This window comes from Brachyhypopomus gauderio, unplaced genomic scaffold, assembly GCF_052324685.1.
Source record: "Brachyhypopomus gauderio isolate BG-103 unplaced genomic scaffold, BGAUD_0.2 sc105, whole genome shotgun sequence".
In the NCBI taxonomy this organism is placed as follows: domain Eukaryota; kingdom Metazoa; phylum Chordata; class Actinopteri; order Gymnotiformes; family Hypopomidae; genus Brachyhypopomus; species Brachyhypopomus gauderio.
In genome coordinates this window covers 737,266-760,514 of record NW_027506926.1, presented here as the reverse complement: position 1 = coordinate 760,514, position 23,249 = coordinate 737,266, and the positions used below count along the sequence as shown (strand labels likewise).

Genomic DNA, 23,249 nt, shown 5'->3' with positions numbered 1-23,249 from the left:
TGGAGTTAATGGAGATAAATTCATCCAGAACTCTTGATGTCGAAACATGCCTGCTTATAGTTTGAATTTAATGTGATAATGGTGAGGTGAAGTCAACTCTAGCTTTCTTATTCACAGCTTCAGGAATATGGTGGGACCATTTAAGGTGGAATTTTAGACAATAAATTGGTGATTTTAGTCCAAATGTGCTGTGTTGTTGTGTGGCAGCTGTAATTTAGTGATGAGAAGATGATACCTCAAGGAGTGTATCCACACACTACACAAACTGTTGACACTGTATTGACACTGTGTTGGTCATTGTTGAGTGCCAGGCTGTAATTTAGTGATGGGAAGATGATACTATTTAGTTCAACTTGTGACTTTGATGAGGAAGAATTGCACATTACAAATCTGCATGAGAAAGAAATGTGAGTTACCAGATACGTACAGAGCTGCAAATGATGAATTAATTTGTCAATGAATGTATTACTCATTACAATATAAAATAATGTTCTAAGCACATAACAAGTTGGTGCAGTGCATGAAGTAAGGTCTGGTAATCCATAACATTATTATCAAATCACTTTAAGTCAAAGGTAGTTTGTGTAAATTTAAAAACAGATCACCTTACTAATAATGCTTTTTTATTCCCATTTTCTTTTGTCTCTCCTCCAACACAGTTCTAAGCAGGTCATAGAGGCACTGGGTGATCATGACTATCTGGAGGAAACTCTGTCTGTAGAAGAACAACTTGATGCAGCAAAGAGGGAGATTGACCATCTGGAGGAAGAAAACCTCAAGAGTGAGCGGTTTCATCTACAACGCTTCCAGTGTGAGCCTAAACTGATCATGTTTTACACTGGATTTAAAGATGATGACACACTAAAAGCTGTGTAAAAGCAGCCTGTACACAGGCTCCATCTCAGATAAAGAAATTACCACAGAGTCTGGCATTCTGAGCCTACTTGAACCAGGAGATGAAGTAATTGTAGATAAAGGGTTTCTTATTATGTTTCGATACACATATTAATAATATAACTAGGGTAGCGTTCTTTCACTTGCGCAACATTGTCAAAATTAGAAACATATTAAATATTAGCGATGCAGAAAAACTAATCCATGCATTCATATCCTCTCGTTTAGATTATTGCAACAGTCTCCTAGCTGGATGTTCTGGTAAATCGATAAACAAACTCCAGCTGGTTCAGAATGCAGCAGCACGAGTTTTAACAAAAGCTAAAAAGTTTGATCACATTAGTCCCGTACTATCGTCATTACACTGGCTGCCAATTAGATTCCGTATTGACTATAAAATACTTTTATTAACATATAAAACGCTGCATGGCTTAGCTCCAGACTATCTTAGTGAACTTATTGAACAATATAACCCAGCGCGTTCAGCTCCTTCGTTCTGGCCGGCGTGTACATTACGCCGAGTGCGTGCACCAGCGACGCGCAGAAACAGCTTGCCGAACAGATAATGGAACTAGAGAGAGATCATTCAGACTCATCTGAACAGATAATGGAACTAGAGAGAGATCATCCAGACTCATCTGAACAGATAATGGAACTAGAGAGAGATCATTCAGACTCATCTGAACAGATAATGGAACTAGAGAGAGATCATCCAGACTCATCTGAACAGATAATGGAACTAGAGAGAGATCATCCAGACTCATCTGAACAGATAATGGAACTAGAGAGAGATCATCCAGACTCATCTGAACAGATAATGGAACTAGAGAGAGATCATCCAGACTCATCTGAACAGATAATGGAACTAGAGAGAGATCATCCAGACTCATCTGAACAGATAATGGAACTAGAGAGAGATCATCCAGACTCATCTGAACAGATAATGGAACTAGAGAGAGATCATCCAGACTCATCTGAACAGATAATGGAACTAGAGAGAGATCATCCAGACTGGCTGCTGATCACCCTGGGGGACTTTAACAGCGCTAACCTCAGGAAGGAGATGCCCAAGTACAGGCAACACATCACATGTGCTACACGTGAAGGCAACATGCTGGACAAATGCTACACAAGCATCAAGAATGCCTATCACGCTGTTGCGCGCGCCGCTCTCGGGCTCTCCGATCACAGCCTCGTTCACCTCATTCCCACGTACCGGCAGAAACTCAAAACCAACAAGCCGGCTGGTACAAAGACAAGACATATATAGGCAAACAAACAACCCTCAGGTGAGACGGATCACGGGCTCCGCCCACCTGAGGGACGCAGATGACTTCACCAAACAACAACAACAACAGCCGCTGTGGACGGAGGCGGCCGGTAGGGGGCCGCCTCACCGTGACAAAAACTACAGCTGTAACGGGTAGAGTTGACAAATAAAGAGATAAACTCATAAATTTGACTTTCAATATCAGAATTGTGATCGTAATTAAAACTTATCTATATTTAGTTTTAGCCAGGTGAAAGAAAAGGGCTTTATGCAGGGTTTTGTTAAAATTTTACCTAAATTGAAAAATTCCCAGACTGCTTATAAATTTTTTTTTATTTAAGTTTTACATATCACAACATCGGCAATATTCTCACCTTTAATTTAAGCCATATTTTATAAAAATCGAATAAGAAATAAGGGCGCTAGGACTGTTTTTGTGACAGATGGATGCACATCCCGCATAGGAACTACACTGCTTTGCTGACATGACTCAATAGTAATGGCTCCGAGGGCGACGCATTGCTAGCTATAGCGGCAACAGGCGATGTCCAATCCAGTAATATAGATCAATGTTCTCACTTTAAAGAAAAATACACGTTTACATTTTATACTTTCAGTTTATTAAGTGTGAGCACTTTTAAAATAAAAATGCATTTGGTAGCAACAGCTTTTAGGTGAATTCTTAATTATTTCAATCATAATAATAATGCACTGGTTAGTGTCCCAGTAGGAGTCCACTGTTGCAGATATAGACACCTCAAAGATGTCCTCTGTTTATTGTCCTGGATTACCTTTCTTGAAGGTAGATTTATGAATAACCTTTTCACCAGTCTTCCAGCCATCAGTAACTACCAACAGGGTATCTGGACATTTTAAAATCTCAAATTCAATGACTTTTAAGACCTTTTTAATACCTCTCACAAGAAAAAATAATACTATTACTGGGGATGCAGGTGTGTGCCGGGGGGGGTGTGGCGAACGAAAATTGTTGACGTTGTTGAGGCCGTATACTCCAACGCTAGGAATCTAGCACTAGGACCCTGGAGCGGTTATTTTCTGCATTAGCGCTAGATTCGGCAAAGTTCACATCGCGCCAGAACAACTGAACAACACACACTTATAATAATTTAATGCCTCCCCTCATAAAATTCCAGACATTTTAAGACATTTTTAGGCCTTGAATATGGAAAACTAAATTTAAGACTTTTTAAGGACCCGCGGGTACCCTGTACCAACTACCAGTAACTATTTGCTGATTAATATCGATATAATACTAGTTTTAACATGTTGCTCCTGTACACAGTCAGGAAACAGCTCAAATACATTTTTAATAACACTAAACCCCGAATTGGATTGAATCGATTAAATCGGATTAACTCGAAATAAATCAATTCTTAATCTTCAGAATCGGATCGATTCTTGGCATTTGAATCAATACCCAGCCCTATTAGTAAAACTCTTCCCACACTCTGAGCAGTGAAATGGCTTCTCTCCTGTGTGAATGTGCTGGTGTTCATGGAGATGACTGTGTTTAATAAAACTCTTCCCACACTGTGAGCAGTGATATGGCTTCTCTCCTGTGTGAATGCGCTGGTGTTGCTGGAGATTTCCCTGTGTAGTAAAACTCTTCCCACACTCTGAGCAGTGATATGGCTTCTCTCCTGTGTGAATGCGCTGGTGTTGCTGGAGATTTCCCTGTGTAGTAAAACTCTTCCCACACTCTGAGCAGTGATATGGCTTCTCTCCTGTGTGAATGCGCTGGTGTTCGTTGAGATGACTCTGTTTAGTAAAACTGTTCCCACACTCTGAGCAGTGATATGGTTTCTCTCCTGTGTGAATGCGCTGGTGTACGTTGAGATGACTCTGTGTAGTAAAACTCTTCCCACACTCTGAGCAGTGATATGGCTTCTCTCCTGTGTGAATGCACTGGTGCAGTTGAAGACTTCTCTGTGTAGTAAAACTCTTCCCACACTCTGAGCAGTGATATGGTTTCTCTCCTGTGTGAATGTGCTGGTGTTGCTGAAGATTTCCCTGTGTAGTAAAACTGTTCCCACACTCTGAGCAGTGATATGGCTTCTCTCCTGTGTGAATGCGCTGGTGTTGCTGGAGATTTCCCTGTGTAGTAAAACTGTTCCCACACTCTGAGCAGTGATATGGCTTCTCTCCTGTGTGAATGCGCTGGTGTTCGTTGAGATGACTCTGTTTATTAAAACTCTTCCCACACTCTGAGCAGTGATATGGTTTCTCTCCTGTGTGAATGCGCTGGTGTTCGTTGAGATGACTCTGTGTAGTAAAACTCTTCCCACACTCTGAGCAGTGATATGGCTTCTCTCCTGTGTGAATGCGCTGGTGTGTTTTGAGACTATTCTGTTGAGTAAAACTCTTCCCACACTCTGAGCAGTGATATGGCTTCTCTCCTGTGTGAATGCGCTGGTGTTTCTGGAGATTTCCCTGTGTAGTAAAACTCTTCCCACACTCTGAGCAGTGATATGGTTTCTCTCCTGTGTGAATGCGCTGGTGTACGTTGAGATTACTCTGTGTGGTAAAACTCTTCCCACACTCTGAGCAGTGATATGGCTTATCTCCTGTGTGAATGCGCTGGTGCCGTTGAAGACTTCTCTGTGTAGTAAAACTCTTCCCACACTCTGAGCAGTAATATAGCTTCTCTCCTGTGTGAATGCGCTGGTGTTTCTGGAGATCACTTTGTTTAGTAAAATTCTTCCCACACTCTAAGCAGTTGTAGCTTTTCTCCTTTTCCATGTTTACTGATTTCAGCAGTCTGACATACTCCTCACAGATAAATGTGTTTATGTAGGTAAAGTTTACCTGTTGAGGAAAGTGGATAGCATTAATTCCTAGAGGAAAAAGACATTATTTCATCTTCTTCTCACAATGAATTTGCAATCATGACAAAGAACCATTTGGGCTCTGCATAATGCTAAAGACATTAATTCTAAAGACATTCATGCTAAAGACCATCAGGAGACAGTGCTAGGCTTCCTTACTTCACTAAAATGCAAGCATTTGTTGTTGTGATACGTGTCTCTCTCTGTTTGGTTCAGTGTCACTCTATGTGCCAGTCTATAGGGACTTTTATTTTGTATGGTTCATCAACTTTATTTTCAAAGTTGTTCTTTTCCTTCCTTTCTCTCTCATGGTGCTGCAGAGCTGCTTTGGTCTGTTGAAGCTCCTTATGAGTTCCAGCAGTGTGATTTGATCTTTTTAGTTATTGTGCATCAGAGAGTTAATCTATGGGCAGCACCAACATATCACAGAAAATTCACCTGTGCACACGATTACTCATTGTGCCATGTTTCCAGGTTGATTAAAGGTAAAAATGATGTTGGCCTCTTTAGAAAGCACTCCTGTTAAAAGTGTGCAAAAAGTCACATGATCCACAAAGGACATATATTGTACGTACGTATTTGTGCGTGTAGTGTGATGTATTAGAAAGTTGCTGTGCATTTGCTTGAACGTCACATATGAATTTACAACTATCGCATTTTGTATTTGTAAGTCACTGTTTTCGTTTGAAAATAACGTTGTTTGCTTGCAAATAGAATATTTGTGGAATATGTTCTACAGTGTAGCTCCAGTTAAAACTAAATTAATTAGGGAGAAAAAGCTTGCACCATGGTATGACGACCACACTCGTCTTCTAAAACAGGCAGCTCGAGCAGCGGAGCGCAAATGGATATCCACCTCACTAGAAGTGTTTAGAATCGCATGGAAAGACGCCGTAGTCAAATATAAACATGCCCTAATAAAAGCTAGAGCCTCATATTATTCGACACTAATAGAAAACAACAAAAATAACCCTAGATTTCTCTTCGCGACTGTATCAAAACTAACAAGAAATATCAATGACACTAGTTCTAATACGACACTTACACACACTTGTGATGAATTTTTAAACTTTTTTAGTAATAACATAGATATTATCCGACTACAGAGTCATAATAGGCCTACATCACAGCCTAACCTCCAATCCAACCCCAGTAGTATAGGTATTAGTAACTACGCATCCGAAAATATTACTGAGCTAAATGTCTTCGATCCTATATCACAAAAAGAGCTCACAACACTAATTCGTTCGTCTAAGCCTACATCATGTATATTAGACCCAGTTCCAACCCGTCTATTCAAAGACCTACTCCCAACTATTACAGGGCCCTTGCTTAATATGATTAACAGTTCCCTTAACCTAGGATATGTGCCCAAACAATTAAAATGCGCCGTAATTAGACCCTTGATTAAAAAACAGAATCTCGATCCGCAGATTCTAGCCAACTATAGACCAATTTCTAATCTCCCATTTATCTCTAAAATTCTACAAAAAAGCAGTTTACATTCAGTTATACCATTATCTCCAATCAAATAGTATCCATGAAAAGTTCCAATCAGGATTTAGACCGAACCACAGCACTGTACGTAAAACAGTACGTAAACGTAAAAACACTCCAATGAATAACCAAACTAAATCAAATGTATGTAACATTACAATACATTCACTATAACAGCATAAAATCTATTAATTCGTACATTAAAGCTACAGTAATAAAACCGTACAACATAACTAGCATATAAGCTTTTATCTTTGTAACAGGAACCACTGAGCTACTAAACAAAAGAACCAAATATAATTATATTCGTATAGTATCAAATAAGTAGCTACGTTATCTGGCTGGGTTAGTTAGCGCTACAACATCCATTATAAAAACACTTTAACACATTGAATTTTCCACCAACTTAGTCAAGACACGAGATTCAACCGTGAGGTAACGGAACGAACAAAATAGTGTGGTTAAGATGTGGTTAAAAGGTGTTAGTGGTACGTATTACTAAGTTAAGTACTTACAGGTCAACCAGTAGTCCAACACTTCCAAACACCAACACGACAATAGGCGCAACTCCACTAAACGCCCGATGCTGATATTGAGAATAAGGAAATCTGTGGTCTGTAATGTCCGATGGTGATGGTAGGTAGAGGTGGGCGGATCGATCCAAATATCGATACCAATGCTGCTATTGATTTGGAGCAATACTCGTGTAAAAAGATTAATACTCAATCTTTTTAACTCTCCCGCACACACCGACTGCTGCGTACGTGGATTCATCAAAGTCTCTTCTCTGTCTGTAAGAGCAGCGTTGCCAACAAGTTTCCGCAAAAGTCCAGGGGGTGGAGCTAGATCTAGATCCAACTCCTCCCACCGTCCATAGTTTCTTTTGGTCCGTCCAGGGGGCGGAGCTGCATCTAATCCAACTCCTCCTACGTGTCGCTTACGTTTTCCGACCAGGAAATAGAAATCCAATAAATTCACCCTTAAGACTGCTACCGTTTAGAGATCAAAATGTTCTTTAAATGTTATTTAAATAACACAATACACGTTTTTTAAGTTTACAAGAAAACGTAAAAGTTACCAACTCCTCAGTAAGGCTGTCCTAAAAGTCACAAATTGGCGTCATCGCCTAATTTGCATAAAACCGTAAAATAATAACGTTGTGGGAGAGAAAAAATGATTAAAATACCGTAAATATGTTAGAGTGACTGACGGAGACTGTGTGAGTTAAATTCAGTGATTTATTTTGTATTACACTGAAGACGCATTTATATTTACATCCGGCTCTGTAAATACGGGGCGGGGTCAATCAGCGGCGGCTTTGGGCATGCGCAGTTCATTTGCAGCGTGGACGTGGAGCGGTGTGGATCTGCTCTGACTGTCAGACTGCATTGTGAGTGTTGTGGGCGGGGCTCACGGCAGCACCCGCTGCTCGCTGAGGACAGTAACTGAAGACCATGTGTGTTCATCTCCGAGTCTACAAAAGTCTCCAGTAACACCACAAAAAGTCACTAGATTTGTCACTACTTGCTTAAAATAGTCACACAGCACGGAGCAGCGCACCTGCCCCCTCTCGTCTTTAGTTTACACCGTCACGTTGCTCAGCAACCATGCAGGTAGGCTCCGCCTGGCCCCGCCCACTCAGCGCTCTCCTCGAGTCGACACCTTACAGTACGGAGAGAGAGAGACACCACCGGAGTATTGAAATGTCTGAGAGGAAGACATGCGCCGTTTGGCTTTATTTTATTGCAGAAAATAAAACTACAGCAAGCTGTATAGTTTGAAACAGGGCTGTTAAATACAGTGGAAACACAACAACTGTGTTAGTTGTAATTAATAGGGAGAGTTATGGAGTTAATGGAGATAAATTCATCCAGAACTCTTGATGTCGAAACATGCCTGCTTATAGTTTGAATTTAATGTGATAATGGTGAGGTGAAGTCAACTCTAGCTTTCTTATTCACAGCTTCAGGAATATGGTGGGACCATTTAAGGTGGAATTTTAGACAATAAATTGGTGATTTTAGTCCAAATGTGCTGTGTTGTTGTGTGGCAGCTGTAATTTAGTGATGAGAAGATGATACCTCAAGGAGTGTATCCACACACTACACAAACTGTTGACACTGTATTGACACTGTGTTGGTCATTGTTGAGTGCCAGGCTGTAATTTAGTGATGGGAAGATGATACTATTTAGTTCAACTTGTGACTTTGATGAGGAAGAATTGCACATTACAAATCTGCATGAGAAAGAAATGTGAGTTACCAGATACGTACAGAGCTGCAAATGATGAATTAATTTGTCAATGAATGTATTACTCATTACAATATAAAATAATGTTCTAAGCACATAACAAGTTGGTGCAGTGCATGAAGTAAGGTCTGGTAATCCATAACATTATTATCAAATCACTTTAAGTCAAAGGTAGTTTGTGTAAATTTAAAAACAGATCACCTTACTAATAATGCTTTTTTATTCCCATTTTCTTTTGTCTCTCCTCCAACACAGTTCTAAGCAGGTCATAGAGGCACTGGGTGATCATGACTATCTGGAGGAAACTCTGTCTGTAGAAGAACAACTTGATGCAGCAAAGAGGGAGATTGACCATCTGGAGGAAGAAAACCTCAAGAGTGAGCGGTTTCATCTACAACGCTTCCAGTGTGAGCCTAAACTGATCATGTTTTACACTGGATTTAAAGATGATGACACACTAAAAGCTGTGTAAAAGCAGCCTGTACACAGGCTCCATCTCAGATAAAGAAATTACCACAGAGTCTGGCATTCTGAGCCTACTTGAACCAGGAGATGAAGTAATTGTAGATAAAGGGTTTCTTATTATGTTTCGATACACATATTAATAATATAACTAGGGTAGCGTTCTTTCACTTGCGCAACATTGTCAAAATTAGAAACATATTAAATATTAGCGATGCAGAAAAACTAATCCATGCATTCATATCCTCTCGTTTAGATTATTGCAACAGTCTCCTAGCTGGATGTTCTGGTAAATCGATAAACAAACTCCAGCTGGTTCAGAATGCAGCAGCACGAGTTTTAACAAAAGCTAAAAAGTTTGATCACATTAGTCCCGTACTATCGTCATTACACTGGCTGCCAATTAGATTCCGTATTGACTATAAAATACTTTTATTAACATATAAAACGCTGCATGGCTTAGCTCCAGACTATCTTAGTGAACTTATTGAACAATATAACCCAGCGCGTTCAGCTCCTTCGTTCTGGCCGGCGTGTACATTACGCCGAGTGCGTGCACCAGCGACGCGCAGAAACAGCTTGCCGAACAGATAATGGAACTAGAGAGAGATCATTCAGACTCATCTGAACAGATAATGGAACTAGAGAGAGATCATCCAGACTCATCTGAACAGATAATGGAACTAGAGAGAGATCATTCAGACTCATCTGAACAGATAATGGAACTAGAGAGAGATCATCCAGACTCATCTGAACAGATAATGGAACTAGAGAGAGATCATCCAGACTCATCTGAACAGATAATGGAACTAGAGAGAGATCATCCAGACTCATCTGAACAGATAATGGAACTAGAGAGAGATCATCCAGACTCATCTGAACAGATAATGGAACTAGAGAGAGATCATCCAGACTCATCTGAACAGATAATGGAACTAGAGAGAGATCATCCAGACTCATCTGAACAGATAATGGAACTAGAGAGAGATCATCCAGACTCATCTGAACAGATAATGGAACTAGAGAGAGATCATCCAGACTCATCTGAACAGATAATGGAACTAGAGAGAGATCATCCAGACTCATCTGAACAGATAATGAAACTAGAGAGAGATCATCCAGACTCATCTGAACAGATAATGGAACTAGAGAGAGATCATCCAGACTCATCTGAACAGATAATGGAACTAGAGAGAGATCATCCAGACTCATCTGAACAGATAATGGAACTAGAGAGAGATCATCCAGACTCATCTGAACAGATAATGGAACTAGAGAGAGATCATCCAGACTGGCTGCTGATCACCCTGGGGGACTTTAACAGCGCTAACCTCAGGAAGGAGATGCCCAAGTACAGGCAACACATCACATGTGCTACACGTGAAGGCAACATGCTGGACAAATGCTACACAAGCATCAAGAATGCCTATCACGCTGTTGCGCGCGCCGCTCTCGGGCTCTCCAATCACAGCCTCGTTCACCTCATTCCCACGTACCGGCAGAAACTCAAAACCAACAAGCCGGCTGGTACAAAGACAAGACATATATAGGCAAACAAACGACCCTCAGGTGAGACGGATCACGGGCTCCGCCCACCTGAGGGACGCAGATGACTTCACCAAACAACAACAACAACAGCCGCTGTGGACGGAGGCGGCCGGTAGGGGGCCGCCTCACCGTGACAAAAACTACAGCTGTAACGGGTAGAGTTGACAAATAAAGAGATAAACTCATAAATTTGACTTTCAATATCAGAATTGTGATCGTAATTAAAACTTATCTATATTTAGTTTTAGCCAGGTGAAAGAAAAGGGCTTTATGCAGGGTTTTGTTAAAATTTTACCTAAATTGAAAAATTCCCAGACTGCTTATAAATTTTTTTTTATTTAAGTTTTACATATCACAACATCGGCAATATTCTCACCTTTAATTTAAGCCATATTTTATAAAAATCGAATAAGAAATAAGGGCGCTAGGACTGTTTTTGTGACAGATGGATGCACATCCCGCATAGGAACTACACTGCTTTGCTGACATGACTCAATAGTAATGGCTCCGAGGGCGACGCATTGCTAGCTATAGCGGCAACAGGCGATGTCCAATCCAGTAATATAGATCAATGTTCTCACTTTAAAGAAAAATACACGTTTACATTTTATACTTTCAGTTTATTAAGTGTGAGCACTTTTAAAATAAAAATGCATTTGGTAGCAACAGCTTTTAGGTGAATTCTTAATTATTTCAATCATAATAATAATGCACTGGTTAGTGTCCCAGTAGGAGTCCACTGTTGCAGATATAGACACCTCAAAGATGTCCTCTGTTTATTGTCCTGGATTACCTTTCTTGAAGGTAGATTTATGAATAACCTTTTCACCAGTCTTCCAGCCATCAGTAACTACCAACAGGGTATCTGGACATTTTAAAATCTCAAATTCAATGACTTTTAAGACCTTTTTAATACCTCTCACAAGAAAAAATAATACTATTACTGGGGATGCAGGTGTGTGCCGGGGGGGGGTGTGGCGAACGAAAATTGTTGACGTGGTTGAGGCCGTATACTCCAACGCTAGGAATCTAGCACTAGGACCCTGGAGCGGTTATTTTCTGCATTAGCGCTAGATTCGGCAAAGTTCACATCGCGCCAGAACAACTGAACAACACACACTTATAATAATTTAATGCCTCCCCTCATAAAATTCCAGACATTTTAAGACATTTTTAGGCCTTGAATATGGAAAACTAAATTTAAGACTTTTTAAGGACCCGCGGGTACCCTGTACCAACTACCAGTAACTATTTGCTGATTAATATCGATATAATACTAGTTTTAACATGTTGCTCCTGTACACAGTCAGGAAACAGCTCAAATACATTTTTAATAACACTAAACTCCGAATTGGATTGAATCGATTAAATCGGATTAACTCGAAATAAATCAATTCTTAATCTTCAGAATCGGATCGATTCTTGGTATTTGAATCAATACCCAGCCCTATTAGTAAAACTCTTCCCACACTCTGAGCAGTGAAATGGCTTCTCTCCTGTGTGAATGTGCTGGTGTTCATGGAGATGACTGTGTTTAATAAAACTCTTCCCACACTGTGAGCAGTGATATGGCTTCTCTCCTGTGTGAATGCGCTGGTGTTGCTGGAGATTTCCCTGTGTAGTAAAACTCTTCCCACACTCTGAGCAGTGATATGGCTTCTCTCCTGTGTGAATGCGCTGGTGTTGCTGGAGATTTCCCTGTGTAGTAAAACTCTTCCCACACTCTGAGCAGTGATATGGCTTCTCTCCTGTGTGAATGCGCTGGTGTTCGTTGAGATGACTCTGTTTAGTAAAACTGTTCCCACACTCTGAGCAGTGATATGGTTTCTCTCCTGTGTGAATGCGCTGGTGTACGTTGAGATGACTCTGTGTAGTAAAACTCTTCCCACACTCTGAGCAGTGATATGGCTTCTCTCCTGTGTGAATGCACTGGTGCAGTTGAAGACTTCTCTGTGTAGTAAAACTCTTCCCACACTCTGAGCAGTGATATGGCTTCTCTCCTGTGTGAATGCGCTGGTGTTTCTGGAGATTTCCCTGTGTAGTAAAACTCTTCCCACACTCTGAGCAGTGATATGGTTTCTCTCCTGTGTGAATGCGCTGGTGTACGTTGAGATTACTCTGTGTGGTAAAACTCTTCCCACACTCTGAGCAGTGATATGGCTTATCTCCTGTGTGAATGCGCTGGTGCCGTTGAAGACTTCTCTGTGTAGTAAAACTCTTCCCACACTCTGAGCAGTAATATAGCTTCTCTCCTGTGTGAATGCGCTGGTGTTTCTGGAGATCACTTTGTTTAGTAAAATTCTTCCCACACTCTAAGCAGTTGTAGCTTTTCTCCTTTTCCATGTTTACTGATTTCAGCAGTCTGACATACTCCTCACAGATAAATGTGTTTATGTAGGTAAAGTTTACCTGTTGAGGAAAGTGGATAGCATTAATTCCTAGAGGAAAAAGACATTATTTCATCTTCTTCTCACAATGAATTTGCAATCATGACAAAGAACCATTTGGGCTCTGCATAATGCTAAAGACATTAATTCTAAAGACATTCATGCTAAAGACCATCAGGAGACAGTGCTAGGCTTCCTTACTTCACTAAAATGCAAACATTTGTTGTTGTGATACGTGTCTCTCTCTGTTTGGTTCAGTGTCACTCTATGTGCCAGTCTATAGGGACTTTTATTTTGTATGGTTCATCAACTTTATTTTCAAAGTTGTTCTTTTCCTTCCTTTCTCTCTCATGGTGCTGCAGAGCTGCTTTGGTCTGTTGAAGCTCCTTATGAGTTCCAGCAGTGTGATTTGATCTTTTTAGTTATTGTGCATCAGAGAGTTAATCTATGGGCAGCACCAACATATCACAGAAAATTCACCTGTGCACACGATTACTCATTGTGCCATGTTTCCAGGTTGATTAAAGGTAAAAATGATGTTGGCCTCTTTAGAAAGCACTCCTGTTAAAAGTGTGCAAAAAGTCACATGATCCACAAAGGACATATATTGTACGTACGTATTTGTGCGTGTAGTGTGATGTATTAGAAAGTTGCTGTGCATTTGCTTGAACGTCACATATGAATTTACAACTATCGCATTTTGTATTTGTAAGTCACTGTTTTCGTTTGAAAATAACGTTGTTTGCTTGCAAATAGAATATTTGTGGAATATGTTCTACAGTGTAGCTCCAGTTAAAACTAAATTAATTAGGGAGAAAAAGCTTGCACCATGGTATGACGACCACACTCGTCTTCTAAAACAGGCAGCTCGAGCAGCGGAGCGCAAATGGATATCCACCTCACTAGAAGTGTTTAGAATCGCATGGAAAGACGCCGTAGTCAAATATAAACATGCCCTAATAAAAGCTAGAGCCTCATATTATTCGACACTAATAGAAAACAACAAAAATAACCCTAGATTTCTCTTCGCGACTGTATCAAAACTAACAAGAAATATCAATGACACTAGTTCTAATACGACACTTACACACACTTGTGATGAATTTTTAAACTTTTTTAGTAATAACATAGATATTATCCGACTACAGAGTCATAATAGGCCTACATCACAGCCTAACCTCCAATCCAACCCCAGTAGTATAGGTATTAGTAACTACGCATCCGAAAATATTACTGAGCTAAATGTCTTCGATCCTATATCACAAAAAGAGCTCACAACACTAATTCGTTCGTCTAAGCCTACATCATGTATATTAGACCCAGTTCCAACCCGTCTATTCAAAGACCTACTCCCAACTATTACAGGGCCCTTGCTTAATATGATTAACAGTTCCCTTAACCTAGGATATGTGCCCAAACAATTAAAATGCGCCGTAATTAGACCCTTGATTAAAAAACAGAATCTCGATCCGCAGATTCTAGCCAACTATAGACCAATTTCTAATCTCCCATTTATCTCTAAAATTCTACAAAAAAGCAGTTTACATTCAGTTATACCATTATCTCCAATCAAATAGTATCCATGAAAAGTTCCAATCAGGATTTAGACCGAACCACAGCACTGTACGTAAAACAGTACGTAAACGTAAAAACACTCCAATGAATAACCAAACTAAATCAAATGTATGTAACATTACAATACATTCACTATAACAGCATAAAATCTATTAATTCGTACATTAAAGCTACAGTAATAAAACCGTACAACATAACTAGCATATAAGCTTTTATCTTTGTAACAGGAACCACTGAGCTACTAAACAAAAGAACCAAATATAATTATATTCGTATAGTATCAAATAAGTAGCTACGTTATCTGGCTGGGTTAGTTAGCGCTACAACATCCATTATAAAAACACTTTAACACATTGAATTTTCCACCAACTTAGTCAAGACACGAGATTCAACCGTGAGGTAACGGAACGAACAAAATAGTGTGGTTAAGATGTGGTTAAAAGGTGTTAGTGGTACGTATTACTAAGTTAAGTACTTACAGGTCAACCAGTAGTCCAACACTTCCAAACACCAACACGACAATAGGCGCAACTCCACTAAACGCCCGATGCTGATATTGAGAATAAGGAAATCTGTGGTCTGTAATGTCCGATGGTGATGGTAGGTAGAGGTGGGCGGATCGATCCAAATATCGATACCAACGCTGCTATTGATTTGGAGCAATACTCGTGTAAAAGGATTAATACTCAATCTTTTTAACTCTCCCGCACACACCGACTGCTGCGTACGTGGATTCATCAAAGTCTCTTCTCTGTCTGTAAGAGCAGCGTTGCCAACAAGTTTCCGCAAAAGTCCAGGGGGTGGAGCTAGATCTAGATCCAACTCCTCCCACCGTCCATAGTTTCTTTTGGTCCGTCCAGGGGGCGGAGCTGCATCTAATCCAACTCCTCCTACGTGTCGCTTACGTTTTCCGACCAGGAAATAGAAATCCAATAAATTCACCCTTAAGACTGCTACCGTTTAGAGATCAAAATGTTCTTTAAATGTTATTTAAATAACACAATACACGTTTTTTAAGTTTACAAGAAAACGTAAAAGTTACCAACTCCTCAGTAAGGCTGTCCTAAAAGTCACAAATTGGCGTCATCGCCTAATTTGCATAAAACCGTAAAATAATAACGTTGTGGGAGAGAAAAAATGATTAAAATACCGTAAATATGTTAGAGTGACTGACGGAGACTGTGTGAGTTAAATTCAGTGATTTATTTTGTATTACACTGAAGACGCATTTATATTTACATCCGGCTCTGTAAATACGGGGCGGGGTCAATCAGCGGCGGCTTTGGGCATGCGCAGTTCATTTGCAGCGTGGACGTGGAGCGGTGTGGATCTGCTCTGTCAGACTGCATTGTGAGTGTTGTGGGCGGGGCTCACGGCAGCACCCGCTGCTCGCTGAGGACAGTAACTGAAGACCATGTGTGTTCATCTCCGAGTCTACAAAAGTCTCCAGTAACACCACAAAAAGTCGCTAGATTTGTCACTACTTGCTTAAAATAGTCACACAGCACGGAGCAGCGCACCCGCCCCCTCTCGTCTTTAGTTTACACCGTCACGTTGCTCAGCAACCATGCAGGTAGGCTCCGCCTGGCCCCGCCCACTCAGCGCTCTCCTCGAGTCGACACCTTACAGTACGGAGAGAGAGAGAGACACCACCGGAGTATTGAAATGTCTGAGAGGAAGACATACGCCGTTTGGCTTTATTTTATTGCAGAAAATAAAACTACAGCAAGCTGTATAGTTTGAAACAGGGCTGTTAAATACAGCTGCAAATGATGAATTAATTTGTCAATGAATGTATTACTCATTACAATATAAAATAATGTTCTAAGCACATAACAAGTTGGTGCAGTGCATGAAGTAAGGTCTGGTAATCCATAACATTATTATCAAATCACTTTAAGTCAAAGGTAGTTTGTGTAAATTTAAAAACAGATCACCTTACTAATAATGCTTTTTTATTCCCATTTTCTTTTGTCTCTCCTCCAACACAGTTCTAAGCAGGTCATAGAGGCACTGGGTGATCATGACTATCTGGAGGAGACTCTGTCTGTAGAAGAACAACTTGATGCAGCAAAGAGGGAGATTGACCATCTGGAGGAAGAAAACCTCAAGAGTGAGCGGTTTCATCTACAACGCTTCCAGTGTGAGCCTAAACTGATCATGTTTTACATTGGATTTAAAGATGATGACACACTAAAAGCTGTGTAAAAGCAGCCTGTACACAGGCTCCATCTCAGATAAAGAAATTACCACAGTCTGGCATTCTGAGCCTACTTGAACCAGGAGATGAAGTAATTGTAGATAAAGGGTTTCTTATTATGTTTCGATACACATATTAATAATATAACTAGGGTAGCGTTCTTTCACTTGCGCAACATTGTCAAAATTAGAAACATATTAAATATTAGCGATGCAGAAAAACTAATCCATGCATTCATATCCTCTCGTTTAGATTATTGCAACAGTCTCCTAGCTGGATGTTCTGGTAAATCGATAAACAAACTCCAGCTGGTTCAGAATGCAGCAGCACGAGTTTTAACAAAAGCTAAAAAGTTTGATCACATTAGTCCCGTACTATCGTCATTACACTGGCTGCCAATTAGATTCCGTATTGACTATAAAATACTTTTATTAACATATAAAACGCTGCATGGCTTAGCTCCAGACTATCTTAGTGAACTTATTGAACAATATAACCCAGCGCGTTCAGCTCCTTCGTTCTGGCCGGCGTGTACATTACGCCGAGTGCGTGCACCAGCGACGCGCAGAAACGGCTTGCCGAACAGATAATGGAACTAGAGAGAGATCATCCAGACTCATCTGAACAGATAATGGAACTAGAGAGAGATCATCCAGACTCATCTGAACAGATAATGGAACTAGAGAGAGATCATCCAGACTCATCTGAACAGATAATGGAACTAGAGAGAGATCATCCAGACTCATCTGAACAGATAATGGAACTAGAGAGAGATCATCCAGACTCATCTGAACAGATAATGGAACTAGAGAGAGATCATCCAGACTCATCTGAACAGATAATGAAACTAGAGAGAGATCATCCAGACTCATCTGAACAGATAATGGAACTAGAGAGAGATCATCCAGACTCATCTGAACAGATAATGGAACTAGAGAGAGATCATCCAGACTCATCTGAACAGATAATGGAACTAGAGAGAGATCATCCAGACTCATCTGAACAGATAATGGAACTAGAGAGAGATCATCCAGACTGGCTGCTGATCACCCTGGGGGACTTTAACAGCGCTAACCTCAGGAAGGAGATGCCCAAGTACAGGCAACACATCACGTGTGCTACACGTGAAGGCAACATGCTGGACAAATGCTACACAAGCATCAAGAATGCCTATCACGCTGTTGCGCGCGCCGCTCTCGGGCTCTCCGATCACAGCCTCGTTCACCTCATTCCCACGTACCGACAGAAACTCAAAACCAACAAGCCGGCTGGTACAAAGACAAGACATATATAGGCAAACAAACGACCCTCAGGTGAGACGGATCACGGGCTCCGCCCACCTGAGGGACGCAGATGACTTCACCAAACAACAACAACAACAGCCGCTGTGGACGGAGGCGGCCGGTAGGGGGCCGCCTCACCGTGACAAAAACTACAGCTGTAACGGGTAGAGTTGACAAATAAAGAGATAAACTCATAAATTTGACTTTCAATATCAGAATTGTGATCGTAATTAAAACTTATCTATATTTAGTTTTAGCCAGGTGAAAGAAAAGGGCTTTATGCAGGGTTTTGTTAAAATTTTACCTAAATTGAAAAATTCCCAGACTGCTTATAAATTTTTTTTTATTTAAGTTTTACATATCACAACATCGGCAATATTCTCACCTTTAATTTAAGCCATATTTTATAAAAATCGAATAAGAAATAAGGGCGCTAGGACTGTTTTTGTGACAGATGGATGCACATCCCACATAGGAACTACACTGCTTTGCTGACATGACTCAATAGTAATGGCTCCGAGGGCGACGCATTGCTAGCTATAGCGGCAACAGGCGATGTCCAATCCAGTTGTATCACACAGCATGTATAATGTATGTAACATTACAATACATTCACTATAACAGCATAAAATCAATTAATTCGTACATTAAAGCTACAGTAATAAAACCGTACAACATAACTAGCATATAAGCTTTTATCTTTGTAACAGGAACCACTGAGCTACTAAACAAAAGAACCAAATATAATTATATTCGTATAGTATCAAATAAGTAGCTACGTTATCTGGCTGGGTTAGTTAGCGCTACAACATCCATTATAAAAACACTTTAACACATTGAATTTTCCACCAACTTAGTCAAGACACGAGATTCAACCGTGAGGTAACGGAACGAACAAAATAGTGTGGTTAAGATGTGGTTAAAAGGTGTTAGTGGTACGTATTACTAAGTTAAGTACTTACAGGTCAACCAGTAGTCCAACACTTCCAAACACCAACACGACAATAGGCGCAACTCCACTAAACGCCCGATGCTGATATTGAGAATAAGGAAATCTGTGGTCTGTAATGTCCGATGGTGATGGTAGGTAGAGGTGGGCGGATCGATCCAAATATCGATACCAACGCTGCTATTGATTTGGAGCAATACTCGTGTAAAAAGATTAATACTCAATCTTTTTAACTCTCCCGCACACACCGACTGCTGCGTACGTGGATTCATCAAAGTCTCTTCTCTGTCTGTAAGAGCAGCGTTGCCAACAAGTTTCCGCAAAAGTCCAGGGGGTGGAGCTAGATCTAGATCCAACTCCTCCCACCGTCCATAGTTTCTTTTGGTCCGTCCAGGGGGCGGAGCTGCATCTAATCCAACTCCTCCTACGTGTCGCTTACGTTTTCCGACCAGGAAATAGAAATCCAATAAATTCACCCTTAAGACTGCTACCGTTTAGAGATCAAAATGTTCTTTAAATGTTATTTAAATAACACAATACACGTTTTTTAAGTTTACAAGAAAACGTAAAAGTTACCAACTCCTCAGTAAGGCTGTCCTAAAAGTCACAAATTGGCGTCATCGCCTAATTTGCATAAAACCGTAAAATAATAACGTTGTGGGAGAGAAAAAATGATTAAAATACCCTAAATATGTTAGAGTGACTGACGGAGACTGTGTGAGTTAAATTCAGTGATTTATTTTGTATTACACTGAAGACGCATTTATATTTACATCCGGCTCTGTAAATACGAGGCGGGGTCAATCAGCGGCGGCTTTGGGCATGCGCAGTTCATTTGCAGCGTGGACGTGGAGCGGTGTGGATCTGCTCTGTCAGACTGCATTGTGAGTGTTGTGGGCGGGGCTCACGGCAGCACCCGCTGCTCGCTGAGGACAGTAACTGAAGACCATGTGTGTTCATCTCCGAGTCTACAAAAGTCTCCAGTAACACCACAAAAAGTCGCTAGATTTGTCACTACTTGCTTAAAATAGTCACACAGCACGGAGCAGCGCACCCGCCCCCTCTCGTCTTTAGTTTACACCGTCACGTTGCTCAGCAACCATGCAGGTAGGCTCCGCCTGGCCCCGCCCACTCAGCGCTCTCCTCGAGTCGACACCTTACAGTACGGAGAGAGAGAGACACCACCGGAGTATTGAAATGTCTGAGAGGAAGACATACGCCGTTTGGCTTTATTTTATTGCAGAAAATAAAACTACAGCAAGCTGTATAGTTTGAAACAGGGCTGTTAAATACAGTGGAAACACAACAACTGTGTTAGTTGTAATTAATAGGGAGAGTTATGGAGTTAATGGAGATAAATTCATCCAGAACTCTTCATGTCGAAACATGCCTACTTATAGTTTGAATTTAATGTGATAATGGTGAGGTGAAGTCAACTCTAGCTTTCTTATTCACAGCTTCAGGAATATGGTGGGACCATTTAAGGTGGAATTTTAGACAATAAATTGGTGATTTTAGTCCAAATGTGCTGTGTTGTTGTGTGGCAGCTGTAATTTAGTGATGAGAAGATGATACCTCAAGGAGTGTATCCACACACTACACAAACTGTTGACACTGTATTGACACTGTGTTGGTCATTGTTGAGTGCCAGGCTGTAATTTAGTGATGGGAAGATGATACTTTTTAGTTCAACTTGTGACTTTGATGAGGAAGAATTGCACATTACAAATCTGCATGAGAAAGAAATGTGAGTTACCAGATACGTACAGAGCTGCAAATGATGAATTAATTTGTCAATGAATGTATTACTCATTACAATATAAAATAATGTTCTAAGCACATAACAAGTTGGTGCAGTGCATGAAGTAAGGTCTGGTAATCCATAACATTATTATCAAATCACTTTAAGTCAAAGGTAGTTTGTGTAAATTTAAAAACAGATCACCTTACTAATAATGCTTTTTTATTCCCATTTTCTTTTGTCTCTCCTCCAACACAGTTCTAAGCAGGTCATAGAGGCACTGGGTGATCATGACTATCTGGAGGAGACTCTGTCTGTAGAAGAACAACTTGATGCAGCAAAGAGGGAGATTGACCATCTGGAGGAAGAAAACCTCAAGAGTGAGCGGTTTCATCTACAACGCTTCCAGTGTGAGCCTAAACTGATCATGTTTTACATTGGATTTAAAGATGATGACACACTAAAAGCTGTGTAAAAGCAGCCTGTACACAGGCTCCATCTCAGATAAAGAAATTACCACAGTCTGGCATTCTGAGCCTACTTGAACCAGGAGATGAAGTAATTGTAGATAAAGGGTTTCTTATTATGTTTCGATACACATATTAATAATATAACTAGGGTAGCGTTCTTTCACTTGCGCAACATTGTCAAAATTAGAAACATATTAAATATTAGCGATGCAGAAAAACTAATCCATGCATTCATATCCTCTCGTTTAGATTATTGCAACAGTCTCCTAGCTGGATGTTCTGGTAAATCGATAAACAAACTCCAGCTGGTTCAGAATGCAGCAGCACGAGTTTTAACAAAAGCTAAAAAGTTTGATCACATTAGTCCCGTACTATCGTCATTACACTGGCTGCCAATTAGATTCCGTATTGACTATAAAATACTTTTATTAACATATAAAACGCTGCATGGCTTAGCTCCAGACTATCTTAGTGAACTTATTGAACAATATAACCCAGCGCGTTCAGCTCCTTCGTTCTGGCCGGCGTGTACATTACGCCGAGTGCGTGCACCAGCGACGCGCAGAAACAGCTTGCCGAACAGATAATGGAACTAGAGAGAGATCATCCAGACTCATCTGAACAGATAATGGAACTAGAGAGAGATCATCCAGACTCATCTGAACAGATAATGGAACTAGAGAGAGATCATCCAGACTCATCTGAACAGATAATGGAACTAGAGAGAGATCATCCAGACTCATCTGAACAGATAATGGAACTAGAGAGAGATCATCCAGACTCATCTGAACAGATAATGGAACTAGAGAGAGATCATCCAGACTCATCTGAACAGATAATGAAACTAGAGAGAGATCATCCAGACTCATCTGAACAGATAATGGAACTAGAGAGAGATCATCCAGACTCATCTGAACAGATAATGGAACTAGAGAGAGATCATCCAGACTCATCTGAACAGATAATGGAACTAGAGAGAGATCATCCAGACTCATCTGAACAGATAATGGAACTAGAGAGAGATCATCCAGACTGGCTGCTGATCACCCTGGGGGACTTTAACAGCGCTAACCTCAGGAAGGAGATGCCCAAGTACAGGCAACACATCACGTGTGCTACACGTGAAGGCAACATGCTGGACAAATGCTACACAAGCATCAAGAATGCCTATCACGCTGTTGCGCGCGCCGCTCTCGGGCTCTCCGATCACAGCCTCGTTCACCTCATTCCCACGTACCGACAGAAACTCAAAACCAACAAGCCGGCTGGTACAAAGACAAGACATATATAGGCAAACAAACGACCCTCAGGTGAGACGGATCACGGGCTCCGCCCACCTGAGGGACGCAGATGACTTCACCAAACAACAACAACAACAGCCGCTGTGGACGGAGGCGGCCGGTAGGGGGCCGCCTCACCGTGACAAAAACTACAGCTGTAACGGGTAGAGTTGACAAATAAAGAGATAAACTCATAAATTTGACTTTCAATATCAGAATTGTGATCGTAATTAAAACTTATCTATATTTAGTTTTAGCCAGGTGAAAGAAAAGGGCTTTATGCAGGGTTTTGTTAAAATTTTACCTAAATTGAAAAATTCCCAGACTGCTTATAAATTTTTTTTTATTTAAGTTTTACATATCACAACATCGGCAATATTCTCACCTTTAATTTAAGCCATATTTTATAAAAATCGAATAAGAAATAAGGGCGCTAGGACTGTTTTTGTGACAGATGGATGCACATCCCACATAGGAACTACACTGCTTTGCTGACATGACTCAATAGTAATGGCTCCGAGGGCGACGCATTGCTAGCTATAGCGGCAACAGGCGATGTCCAATCCAGTTGTAACGATCTGCGCGGGGCAGAACAGG

The 23,249-nt window shown here is 40.7% G+C and overlaps 1 protein-coding gene across 2 annotated transcripts in view; it reads right to left on the bottom strand.

Moving 5' to 3' along the window:
* Nucleotides 1–23,249, bottom strand: part of LOC143497285 (uncharacterized) — a 377,240-nt gene that overhangs the window by 4,826 nt on the left and 349,165 nt on the right. Inside the window, exons 6-7 of one of the 2 annotated variants that reach the window (XM_076993173.1) lie at nt 12,209–12,885; nt 3,603–4,778 (exon numbers count right to left, since the gene is read on the bottom strand). In XM_076993173.1, the coding sequence (XP_076849288.1) occupies nt 3,603–4,778; nt 12,209–12,885 (1,853 nt within the window). Of the gene's footprint in view, nt 1–3,602; nt 4,986–12,208; nt 12,886–23,249 lie in introns of those variants that run through there. The other variant, XM_076993174.1, reaches the window with a different exon arrangement.